At 43.6% G+C, this 13569-nt stretch overlaps 1 protein-coding gene across 8 annotated transcripts in view; it reads right to left on the bottom strand.

Moving 5' to 3' along the window:
* Peak1 (pseudopodium enriched atypical kinase 1) overlaps positions 1–13569 on the bottom strand; it is a 213925-nt gene that overhangs the window by 46163 nt on the left and 154193 nt on the right. For all 8 annotated transcript variants that reach the window (XM_076925696.1, XM_076925695.1, XM_076925698.1 and 5 more), the window contains one exon: positions 8989–12226. In XM_076925696.1, the coding sequence (XP_076781811.1) occupies positions 8989–12107 (3119 nt within the window). In that variant the 5' untranslated portion in view covers positions 12108–12226. The remainder of the gene's footprint in view (positions 1–8988; positions 12227–13569) is intronic.

Genomic DNA, 13569 nt, shown 5'->3' with positions numbered 1-13569 from the left:
CTACCATTCTGGGAGCATAAGGCACGGGAGAAGCCCCTTGTACAGACTCAGTAAATGCCTGATTGTAAGAGTACTTTAAAAGGAAAATTGTTTTAATTGAAATAGAAGGAGGTGAAGTGTAGTTTGTGAGATAAAAAGGAAGGCCATGGGGTGGGGCAAAGATGTCAAGAGGGGAGAGGACAAAGAGGGTGGTAGAAGACAGGTAACATAAATGTAGACGAGGGACTACTGTGGGGAAGCGGGACCAGCTGGAGAGCACGGGGGTACAGAAGGAGAGTTGGAGATGAAGGCTGCAAACTATACGAAAATGTCATAATGAAATCCATTACTCTGTAGGTTAATTTAAAAAACAAATAAAAATAATAGAAAAATTTTAAAAAGAAATATGAAGTAATAATGAATACAGATGTGTTCCATTTTGAAAAACCCTAAACAAGCCAAAAGAGTAATTATTTACACTGAAAAAGTATTTCTTCAAATAGGAGCTGCTCTTGCAGGGAATGTTCATAGATAACTGTCCCTCTGATAGTAGTCCACATTTGCTGAGTGCGAGGCACCGCACTTAAATACACGTCTAACAATGGCACCCGAGGCAGGCTTGTTCTCATAACAGCAACAACTGTAATAACAGTAGCCAAAGCATATATAGTACTTATCACGTGCCTTTTCTAAACCATGTTTCTCACAAGTGGCATTACTAACATTTTTGAGCAAGATAACTCTGTTGTGGAGAGCTAGCTACACACCAGGAGCATCCCAGTATTTTCTGCCTTCCTGGCTGTGATAACCCAAAAAATGTCTCCAGACTTTGTCAACTGTCCTAAGAGAGTACCTCCTTGTTCCTCCTGAGCCCTTTATATAAGCTCAGTCATGCTATACAACAACCTATAGGGTAGGTTATCACTGATAAAGGGGCCCAGCAAAGGATCATGTTCATCATACCTGAGAAACAGAAAGCTAATACTCTTGAGAAGACTATGGAGAAGGAGGTGAGAGACTGGAGACAGACCAAGCTGGCAGGCGGATGTCTTATGCAGAGACCTCATTACCGTGGGTAAACAATAAGATTTTGCCTTTAGGAATACTAGGCTATTTTAAAGAGAAAAAGGCCAAGAGACTGGGCAAGAAGAATTATCAAAATACTACATACAGTAAATGAGGTTAAAGACTCGGTAAGGCAGACCAGGGAGATGCAAATGAGGGCATAGATGTGGTGTGTATTTTGGAAGTTTAGTCGGCAGGACTTAATATTTTGAATCCTTGGAGGAAGGCCCAAGAGAAGAACCAAAGACGATTCTGTTTTCTGGCATGAACAAATGGATGGGTGGTGGGCCATCTACAAGAAGGGAAGACTTGGGACAGGATGTTCTTACAGGGAACAATCAAGTTCTGTTTTGGGCATGTTTCACTGAAAATACACTTTTCAAGTGCATGTAAGTCATGGGGGAAATATGACAGATGGAGATACACATTTAAGATCATCAGAATATATATGTAAGATCTGATGCCAATGATGTTAAGTCAGAAAGACTTAAAGAATCTTTTTCAGTATATTGTTAAGATTTTGAGCAACACATTGAAATAAAAATGAAGTGACCCCTGGAATTTGCTTTAATTATGGGATATGGGAAAAGATCAGGCATGATGGAGACATGATATGTAAACTAATTTTTTGTTAAATTTTTTTATGTATATGGATGTTTTGCCTTCATGTCTGTCTGCTGCATGCATGTCTGTTGTCTTTGGGGGCCAGAAGAGGGGGTCAGATCCCCTGGAAGTAACAGATGGTTGTGAGCTGCTATGTTATGTTGGGAATGGAACCTGGGTCCTATGAAAGAGCTGTCAGTTTTCTGAATCATTGAACCATCTATCTAATCCCTACACCGCTTGCTTAAAAAAAAAAAAAAAAAAAAAAAAAAAGGATCACTATATAGCCCAGGCTAGCTTAGCCAAGGCTAGCTCAGGGCTCATGATTCTATGATCCTCCTGACTCGGCCTTCCTGAGTGCTGGGATATAAACTGTACTATACCCAGAAAATGGAAAATGTGGCACTGTGGTTGTAGGGAACCATATCAGGGCAGGATCTCCAAGGCCAAGCCCTCAGCACAGAGGTCCAAAGGGCAGGGAAGAGACAGACAGGAGATGGAGGTTGAGGAAGACAGGGAAGGGAACAAGGGAGAGGGGTCAGGGGGATTTGTCCAGGAGTGGGACAAAGAACTGCCTCTGGATAGAGAGGAGACAGACATGGCCCATAGGCAAATGACAGTTTATAAAGGTAAGAGAGGGGCTGGAGAGATGGCTCAGTTGTTAAAGGCGAGGCTCACAACCAAAACACAAGGGAAAACCTTGTGTTGGGATGAGGTGTTTAATTTTAATTGGGCAGGTTAATTAGGTGAGCCAAAGGGGGCTTTTCATTGCTGGACTTTAATCCTTTGATAGCTGGATCTTGGTAGTCAGTCTTGGGAGGAGGAAATGGCGAAATAAGTGGCCAGACCTTGGTGGCCAGCTGTGGGGATGTAACCTAATGCTTTGTAGCAAGGGAGAGGGAATGAGGGAGAAAGGCAAAGCCTGCCAGAGCCGTGCTTGTGAACTGGCTAGAGCCCCTGCAATGGTAAATGTCTATCAATGTCTGTCTGTCTCTGTGTATTTACTTTTGTATATGGTTACAATTTCTGTACTCTAAAGAGAGGTTTTTCAAAAATAAAATGACCCCTTTAAAGATGGTTTTCATGAAAAAGTAATCCTGTACTTTCAGTTCCAAGGAAACAATATATATATATGAAGGCCTTAGATGGAAAGAAAGGCCGAGTACCTGTAGGCCTGTGAACAAGAGGGTAAGACTAAACAGGAGGCCGGCACTCACAGAGGACATCTCTTTCAGAAAGGCATAAATGACTCCTCAAATCAGGCTGCAGGGGTGCTCTTCAGTTCTGGTTACCCAAGTGTAATGGGGAAAGAGGTCAACCCTTACTGTAATATCTATCCAATTAGCTGCTTTAGTGAGATCTAGTTTGTCTGTATAGCATCTCTGTAAGGTAGCTGCCACCCCCACCCCCCCACGTGAATACGAATGAGAATATTAGCTCAAAAGAAGTGAAATCAAGCCAGTGGTGAGGTGAGAAGCCAGATCTTTGTCAAGTCCAGTGCCTGCATTTCCTCCACCACGTCATTCCCTACGTAATGAATGTTCAGGAAGAGCCAGCAGACGACGTTCTAAAAGGGGCAGAGCAGAGATTCCCGACTAGTCACAGTCCAGGCTAATCTTCTCATTATTTCTTCTTGGTCCCACGAGCTTGAGAGGGAAGATGTGTAAGGCTATAGCACTGAATCAAGATCACCACCACTAGCACCACTGAGAAAGCTTTGTCTTAATGCAAAGCTGGTCTGGTATCCAGCTTAACAGATGACAGGAAGATTTCCCTACTTGCTTCTGTGTTTAATCTGTGGGCACACGCTGCCAGTTAAAGAGGATACAGGGAATAGTCTCATCTAGTCTACAGAAGGAAGTGGGGATACACTAATAATGAGAGAACTTCAGCCATTTGCTGGCACTGTGTTTGTTACAGTGCCAAACGGCATTTCATGAATGTTAGTTGGAGTGTGTGTGTGGGGGTCTACCAAAAAAAACTTTCTGTTCTCAGTTATATCAAAACCCATTTGCATAATTTTATAATGTCACAGGGGCAGTCATTTAGAAATATCCTTCATATACAGATGCATTCCACCCTAGGATACTAATAAACAAACCAACAAGTGACCTCTTGTTAGTGGCACCTCGAATCTCATCTAGCAAATGGTTTAAGGATTAGAAGTGTCGAGGTCAGTGCTGCAGAGAGGGGTTTGAAAGCTTGAGTTTTATCACACGCAAACACAGTTGGTCTCCTTGGAAGTGGCTTACCAGTTATCCTTTTCACGGTCAGTAAAAAGGCGCTAAAGTTCCTAACTGAAAATGTCCAACGCAACCCATTTTTCCTTTAGGATTGTTCTTATGCACCTGACACGTCCATGTGTACTTTCATTTCAGCACACAATACAACCAAGAGACAAGGAATCAAGGGTAAGATTTAACACACACTTACTACTGAACCTTAAGTAAAGCTGATTTTTTCCCCTTTTAAATTCCTAGTACGATTTGATGCCAGGACCTTGTTTGGGCTTCACAGCAATTACTTTTACCCAGATGTTTCTGCACTGTCAGTACAAAGGTCAACAGAGGGAAAAGAAAATATCAGCATCTGAGTTTGTTAGTTTTTCATTCCGTGACAAAATAATCTGAGATAATCAATTTATAAGGAGGAAAGATTTATCATGGCTTACAATTTCAGTACACGGGAACTTGGGAGCACTGCCTTTTAGCCTGTGCCAAGGTAGTGTCATGGAGGGTGTGTGTGTAGAGAAAGCTGCTTATGAGAGAAGTGAATAAGGAAGGGATGAAGGGAGACACAGGAGAGACAGGAAGGGATGAGAGGAGACAGAAGAGACAGGGAGAGGGAGCCAGGATGAGAAATAGAGAAAATGAGACCAGAGTCCCAAGATTCTTTTTAAAGCCATGTACCTCAGGGACTCCCTTCAAGGGGTTTCACTTATTATTATTATTAATCATTTTATTCATTTACATTTCAAATGATATCCCCTTTCCTGGTTACCACTCCACCAATCCCCATCTCATCCCTCCTCCCCCTACTCCTCTGCCTCTAGGAGTGTTGCTCCTCCACCTACTCCACCACTCCCACACCTCACCCCTTCAGCATCCCCCTATGCTGAGGCTGTAAGCTTCCCTCCCCTCCCACTGATGTGAGATACGGCATATGTATCTGTTACATATGCATCTGGAGTCCTGGCTCCCTCCATGTGTACTTTATGGTTGGTGGTTTAGTCCCTGGGAGCTCCGGGTGGTCTGGTTAGTTGATATTGTTTTTCCTATGGAGTTACAATCCCCCTCAGCTCCTTCAGTCTTCTCCCTAGCTCTTCCATTGGGGTCCTTCCTTGGGCTCAGTCCCATGGTTGGCTGTGAGTATCTGCATCTGTATTGGTCAGGTGCTGGTAGAGCCTCTCAGGGAACAGCCATATCAGGCTTCTGTCAGCAAGCGTGCTTCTTGGCATCAGCAAAAGCATGTGTGTGTGTGTGTGTGTGTGTAGCGTTGGTGACTGCAGATGGAATGGATCCTGGATCCCTAGGTGGGGCAGTCTCTGGATAGCCTATCCTTCAGTTTCTGTTTCATTTTTTGTAAAGGGGCTCCACCTAACCGTTCCATCCCCTCCCAGGTGACCCATGGACTGCTCACTCACACAGGGCCTTTTGGGATAGATTCAAGACAGTCTCTGTTTGATTTTACATGGATTACATGTGAAAAACCACCGAATTACTCTGTTTTTCTTGTATTTGACTATAATTTATGGAGTAAAATTATATATATATAATGTATATTTATATATGTATCTCAATACACGTATAAACCACAGATTAGACAAAATTAATTAATATATCTATCATTTGATGCACACCTTTTTGTGATAAGGCTTAAAATATGTTCTTGTAGAACTTTTGAATACTAACTGTATTAAATATTGTCATCATGCAGAAGGAAAGACCATCAAAATTCATCCGAATGGAAAGCTTGTGCCCCTAACTAATATCCCCTCCCCCTACCCAGTTTATGATAACATCTCCCTTCCCCATTGCCTAACTTCTGGTGAGCCACTCTTCTTCTCGCTGAGGTCCACTTGCTAACACTTCCTAGTCACTATCCTTTCTACCTTCCATTTGTCTTCCTCCTCCTTTTGCCTGCAATATTGTTAACTAGCTGATAAATGCATGTGGGGGAGGGGTGTCCAGGCTGGCCTTGAACTCACAACCCTGCTGCCACCAGCTTCCTTACTGATGGAATTACAGATATATGCTGCCATACTCAGCCTTCTTATTTGTCTTTTAAGATCTGGTTCCAATTTCATTTCGGAGAAGTCGATTTCAGCTGATTTAATCACTAGGTGTTCTGGGCTACTTTATCATTCTGTGCACGGAGCACTTACCACATTGAGGACAGAGGGGCTACTAACACTTTTAAACATCTAATATGCCAGACCCTGGACAGGCTATTTTATGTCTTCCCATAAAATGCTCAAATTAATTCTATGCGATAAGTATCACTATAGTCCTATATATACTGAAGGACCAGAGAGTCAAAGCTAAAGTCAAACCCAAGTTCATTATTGCAGCGAGGTCTTTCCCCCTATTTGTTCTAAGGCTAATGGCACACATTCAATTTATGTCTCTGGAAAGTCAAATAAATGTTAGAAACCGTTAATACCAAGCACAAGGCTCTACCAGGCTCTCATCCTTCAGGCCCTGCAGGACAGCCATCAGAAGGGCATTTTTCATTCTTCATTCTTTACAGACAGTTTAGATTTTTCCATCTTCATTTACTTATGGAAAAACCATATTTTCATTTCTTTTAGCTGTGTGTTCCCAGGCACGAGATGGTAATTTAATGATCACACTGCCATCAAACCAGAAACACAAATGTTGACATTTGATTGTAATGTTTTCCCTCTCAGAGTTGCTTCAAGTAAGTGTCAATGACAACCCAAGTAAAGAGGTAATTATTTACAAAGCGAATGGAGTCTAGTTTCCAATACAGATATTCATGCTCTAAACTTCCCACGAGGCTAAAAACAACCTATTGAATACTTCTTTTCCTATCCACTCTGGGACATTCTGAAATGAGAAAATTTAACTGTGCCTCTAAGAACGGTTAAGAATCCCACCACATCGTTATTTATGTACCTTTAGAACAGTGTTAAGACTAATGATTCTAAAGTGTGGCCCGAGTACCTCAGCCTGGTGGATGTACAAAGTCCACCAGTGGTGGTGCACACTTTTAATCCCAGCACTAGGGAGGCAGAGGCAAGTAGATCTTTGAGTTTAGGAACAGCCTGGTCTATAGAGTGAATTCCAGGAGAGCCAGGGCTACACAGAGAAACCCTGTCTCAAAACAAACAAACAAACAAACAAACAAACACCCCAAAAACCTTAAAGTAAAGTAAATGAAAGAAAGAACGAACGAACAAAACTCTAGGAGTAGAACTTGGCAGTGTGTTTTAACGTTCCTCTGGACAACTGTGAAACAGTCAAATCTCAGTATTGGTGAAGCACATTAACTGTGTCATTTGGATTCATGGACAGTTCTATAAAAACTCAATAGAAAGGGGTCTGCCATGCGCAGGCCTGGGCTGCCTCAAGTCCACATGGAGTGTAGTATAGTCACAGAAGAAAAGCTAACCCGTTATTTGGCTGTCCTCCCGGGGCTGGATGCATCCACTACAGCCATACACGAACAGGAGAAAAGCCATTTACTGATCCGTAAGAGCTATATGCCACTCCCTCCCAGGTAATGTGAGCTAAGAGCTACTTAGGTGGCTTCCTTCCTAAATGAAACAGGAATCTGAAGTGTGGCGTTGCATTACTACTGGAGCATGACCGTCTGTCACCAAGGATGTAAAAGGGAGCCCAAGAGTCAACTGCTGAGAAGGAAAGCCGAGACTTGCTAGCGTGCTGACATCTCCGTGGAGGTTAGATCGTCTTAGCAAACAACGTGCAGCCAACTTCCTGGCCTTCTGCTAGGAAAACTGAAGGAACTAAATGTTCACTTTTCACTTATATATTTTATATAGAAAAATGGTGAGGAAAATTTGTCCTCTCACTCAGAAGTTGTTATCTTTGCAGAGAGGAGGCCAGGCTGGGTAGAGAAAGTTCACTGTATGCCAGCAGGGAAGATGACTCAGAAGAATCAAGTATTTGGAGTACTTGTTCAAGACTAAAGTGAGTGAGGATTAAAAAGAAATCCTTTTATTTACAAACTTTGGTAAATGTTACTTGCTTAACTGACAGTTAATTAACTTTGTTTATTATAGTAACGAGAAGGAAAAACAGGTTCCTGCACGTAAACATTTGTATAAATAAAAGCAGAATACACACACACACACACATATGTGTGTGTGTGTGTGTGTTTGTGCTCGTGCGCATGTATGTGTGTACATTTCTGGGACTGAAGCCAGATCCTTACACATGCTAAGCAGGTGCTCTACTACTGCTGGGTAACTCCTCTAGTTCTTTGTCGGACCTTGTGTTCATTAATGACGTAGCATTTTAGGAAGAAAAAAAATGTTTTAGACAGACCAAGATGTGGATCGCAACTCTGATAAACACTAACTTAAGATTCTAGTCAGTTCTCCAATTCTCAGTTCTTCATCTGATGAATACAGCCAATTTATAAGGCTTTAGTAGGATTTCAGGAAAATATTTGTATGTCCCAGGCAGAGAGTATGTGATCAAAAAAATAGTAACTGAAGTATTTAAGAAGACTAACGCCTAGAGAACTTACAACTGCCTGGGTGAAGCGAGGATTGTAACCCTTGATCTCAGTATCAATAACTAACTTTTCTTATTTCTCTTACATGTTAAAAAAAAATCCATAAACTGCTTACTCTTTGCTCCATTCTTCCTCTACATTTGAAGAGAGACACCAATAAAAAACCTAAATAATCGCTCAAGATAAAGTAAAACATATGAGAATAACAACTTGGTAAAAAAACATTAAGAATTCCTCGGAGTTTCATTTCATGTACATGAGGGAAGGAGCATTCATTTTGCTTCTTCCTTATTCCATCTCAGTATCCAGAACATATTACACAATGGTATTACAGTGCTATGAATTTGCTTTTCTGTGTTAAAGCCCCTGCATTTACCAGAATGTGATGCACTACTTTAGCTAGGTATTGCGGGCCATAAGCCTTGTTCAGTGCAATGGAATCACTTTAATAATATTCTAATCTTGGGATGTAGTTATCAAGATGGATAATGACCATGCAGCACTACAAACAGAAATGGCTGTTGTGCAATCTTAGAAGATATTAAAAAAAAAAAAAGCTTAGCACTTGAAAATGTATTTAAAGTATTTTCCTACATTTCGCTGGTTTGGTTTACATACCTGCAAGTTCTGTCAGGAATCTGAGATGGAGGATGGCTACTTTTCTTCTCCTCTGAGTTCCGCAGTAACACCTCCTCTGGTCTTCCTTTCTCTGCCCCAGCCTTGCTTTGATCCACACTGAGGTGGCCTTGGTCAGGGTCACACCTGTACATAAAGACTATAGCAGGCTTCTCACTGGACTCTCCTTTTGCCTCTGTGAACCAGTGATGGCGCTGGACTGGAGGGGGCGGCAGCATGTGGATGACTGTTCCATCCAGGCCCACCAGCTTCCCTTTCTCTCGCTCTTTCTCCTTTTCTTCTTCCTCATCTGTTTTTCGGCGGCGGAAAAAACTTTTAAATGATATCCAGCGTTTAGGTTTTGCATCAGCTGCTCGCCTGCTGCCTTCAGAGTGCAAAATTGATTCAGCTTCTGTTGACCTGGTGGGACTGGTTGGCTTCGTCCAATTGGTAAAGTGCCTTTGCAACAGGTTACTTGCGTGGTAAGGGGAGGAAGTAGACCGTGGCGGGGGGAAGGGAGGCGGTGGCTCACTCTGGGCGCTGGTCACTAATTTGGAGGGAGGAGAAGTCACTGGCTTTGTGGATGGATCTTTCTGAATTTTGGTAGTAGGGCTTTCTGTGGTCAGATGGGCCTCACCTTCCCCACTAGACTGAGATGTAAAGAGAGATTTGGGTCTGACTGGTGTGGTTTTAGGAATACTTTTCGTAGTATCTGCATCTGGAGGAACGGCATACAGCTCTTCCACACTGCAAGCCTTAGGGCTAGATTGAGGTGCTTCTGGAGGAGTCTGGGGGGGTTGGATAGATGCCACAATCTGACATAGGACGGCGCTTGCTTTCTCCCTGGTGCTGCTGGTGTTGCCGCTGCTGCCTGGCACCTGAGACCCTTGCACAACTTCTGTTTTGTCCACAGACCCAGTGGGTCTCTGGATTTTTGCTGGGGAGCTGTGGGTGGAACTGTAGCTTCTTTGTGGAGAAGACTGACCTCTGTTGAGACAATTGTTAAACTCCTGCACCTTCTGTGCTACTGAGCCTCTTTTGTGCTCTGTGCTGCTGGAAAACCCTTTAGCTTGGGGACAGTCTGTGAGCTTGCTGCTGGTGCCATCAGACACTTTGCTTTCAGATTCTATTTCTTCGTAAGTGTGGCTTATTATGCTTGTGGTTTTTTCCTTCACAGAGAGTTCTCCACTTGTTCCCAGAAAACTTTTGTAGATGGCGAGATTGTCATACGCATTTGGATTAATAACGATGGGAACTTTAATGGCATTTTTGGAACTCCGGGCGTAGGATGGCTCATCATGGATGATAATGGGGAAAGGTGGCATTCCAGCATTGTTGTAACTATTAAACTTGATTTCAGACAAATTAGGTGACTTAACAGGGATGGTTTTGGAGGAGATGTTTGTAGCTGTGGGTGAAGTGGGCGCCGATTTATGGCAGTTTTTCCTTGGAGGGACATTTGGTCCAGTCCCCCCAGTACTTAATTCTATTTTAGGGATCTTTTGTCGTGGACTGGTGCTGGAAGTCCACACTTCCTGGTATCGGATTGCACTGGATTTTTTGAGATGGGCATTTATTTGTCCTGGTGCCAACGCAGGTGACGTAACTGGAGAGTTTGGAGTAGAAGATGAACCTTTTATCTTGGGGCGCCCCAGGTGCTCGCTGGCCATGGCTGCCGACACATCCACAACTGTATAAGGCTTACACAGAGGCTGTTCCAGGTTTACCACGCGGTAGGGCTTTGTCTGTTCTTCTACTGGGACGAGGCTTATGGTGACTGCCTGGCCAGCGATATCTGTAGAAGCTTTGCTCTCTGGCTTCTCAGTCTGTACTGCAATCTTGCCATCCTTCTCCTGTAAGCGGAGAGCAAGGACAGCTTTGTGCGTCTCTGGAACTTTCACTGAGCTTTTGGAAGTCAGGGATGAGTCCTTTTCATCATTGTTACCAGGAGGGTTTTCAAAATTAGACTCAGTTTCTGCCACATCTTTAGAATTTCCTGGGTTACCAGGAGATATTCCTCCATTACAAATCTTCTGGGATAAACTGCTGGCAGTTTCAGAACGTGACTCTTCTGTAAAGGAGGAATCTGGTGATGTGCAGTCGGATGACACCGTGCTCTGAATGCTTCCTTGACCGAAGGAGACCCCAGAGTTTTCCTCATAACCATTCAGGATTTCATCATAGCTATCGTCATAGTCTACAGCACAGATTCTCTGCAGAGACTTGTTCCGTAAGGGGATAGTATTCCACTTTTTGCTCACAAAGAATCGAACGGGGGACAGGGTGTTTGCCCGGAAGTTAGCAAAGCGAGGCTGCCCTCTCATGCGAATCTCCATGGCTAACAGTTCTTCATCGCTCTCATCCCAGCTCTCATGCTCCTCTTCCATGTTACTGAAAAGTACATCTTCCTCACTCTCCTCGCCACTGGAGAACTCAGGGTAGCAGAACCTGCCCCCTTCATTACTGATGACCTCGGTGCTCCCACTCAGGATGACATGCTTGCCCTGAGAGTCCTTCATGCTCCCTGTCATGCAACTGGGTGGGATCTTCCTTTCCAAAGATCGCTTGTAGCAATCATTAATTCTTCCTAAGAATGTTTCTCTGGAGTTTGTTTCATTCCCTCTTACAGGAGGGCTGGCATCCAGACCCGCTATCTCCTTTAGCACTTCAGTTAGCCCGTTGTTGTTATTGGATACCTTTTTTGCACTGTCATTATTGGCACACTGCTGAGGAACACTGCCAAAGCCTTCAGTATCACCTTCAGAATTGTTGTTAAGTGGTTTCTGGCTCAAAGAAGTCTTGTTTTGGTTCCATCCCAGGATGACAGGCTTGTTCTCACAGTGTCCCTGGATGCTCGGCTCACCACATACACTTTGCCCATCTGCCACCATCATAGTGGGCTTCACTGCTATGGTGGGCTTTTTAGCCACAGGGGGCCGGAAATTGCCGGTGTTCCTGACTCGGTGGTTGTTACTATGATTGGCATTAGTTTTCACGCTGCCGTGGGTGATGGGTGTCTTCTCAGAGTCCGGAGGAAGCTGGTGCAAGCTTTTAGGTTTGAAGCAATTCTTGCATTCGCCAGGTTTCCAAACGTGTTCAGTAAAGGTGTTACAAGCAGACATGTTTAAAAATAGAACTTCCCAGACAATGCTTTTCCTTTAGTGCATAGCAAGTCTTGCATTTGCATCTGTGAGTTCCCACCTCCTTATGTTGTCATAGCAGCTCCTTAAGCACGATCAATCTGTGGGGGGTAGGGGGAGAAAAATCTGAATGTAAAAGGCACTATGAGATTCACCACTATGAATGATGTGGAAAAGAACTAGCTTTAACTTCTAAATTGTTATTCTTCCAAGGATTGAGAAAAAAAAAAAACCAATTTGGGGGGGGGGGGTGGGAGGGTGGTTATAACTTTTCTATAGTTTTCCAGTGCACTACAGTAAATCCCTCTTTTCTCTAAGTTGGCTTTTCAGATTTTTTTCTCCTTACATCTCACTGGACGCTATTCCTGCCATCGCCAGGCACCGCCAGCAGTTCGGATGCTCATGTCTCTTGTCCAGACTCCTGGGATAAGTGAGGCGGTAGTCTCATCCCATTCTAAGCCATCTTGTTTTGTTGTTGTTGTTGTTGCTACTTCAGGTGTTGTTCTCAGAGAAGCACACTAGCCTCACCTGGAACTTCCTAAAAATGAAGTTCCTTCAGGTCCAACCCCAGACCTAGTAAACTTACATTTTCATCTCAGCTGAGCCCGCTGCTCTCCAACACTGCCAGATGTAACTGTACTAAGTGGCTTGGAACTAGGGGTTAGCCTTAGCTAATGCAGCACTCCCTAATGTTACTGTGCACACGGTGACTGCGGCCATGTGAATAAAACCACACGGGGAACACTCTAGGCCTTTCCTGAGTCAAATGCTAGGCACACGGGTGACTGTGGCCATGTGACTAAAACCACACAGGGAACACTCTAGGCCTCACCCGAGTCAAATGCTACGCACACGTGTGACTGCGGCCATGTGAATAAAAGCACCAGCAAGTAATAAGTAATAAATAAATAATAAATAAATAAATAAATAATAGTAAGACTAGGTGTGTGCCTCTCAGCATCTCCTCTTCTTGACGATCAATTCTTGCTGTACTATCCAACTGGGCTACTTACCTCTTGGATAACAGAAGCCTCCTTCTGTCTCCACAGATGAGGGCCTCTCTCCCTCCCTATGTGTATGTGTATGTAAGCATGTGTGTTGAGTGTTTGCACATGTGCATGTGGAGGCTGGAAGATAACACTGGATGTCTTTCTCAGTTGTTCTCTGCCTTGTATTTTGAGATGGTGTCCTGAGCTCACCAATTTGGCTAGGTTGGTTGGTCAGCAAGCTCCTGGCATCTGTCTGTCTATGTCTCCAACAGCACTGGGATGATTAAATGCACTGTCCTTTAAAGTTCTGTGCCACTCACCTCTCAGCACTGCAGACCTTCTCCAGTGCCACCACAACCCTAATGCTTTTACATGGAATGACAATGAAGTGTGATGGCAGGACCAAACCTCTTGAGTTCAAGACTCAGAATAAAGCTACAGTACTCCTAATCTTA

This window comes from Arvicanthis niloticus, chromosome 26 (genome assembly GCF_011762505.2).
Source record: "Arvicanthis niloticus isolate mArvNil1 chromosome 26, mArvNil1.pat.X, whole genome shotgun sequence".
Lineage (NCBI taxonomy): Eukaryota > Metazoa > Chordata > Mammalia > Rodentia > Muridae > Arvicanthis > Arvicanthis niloticus.
This window is presented reverse-complemented; position numbering and strand designations above follow the sequence as displayed.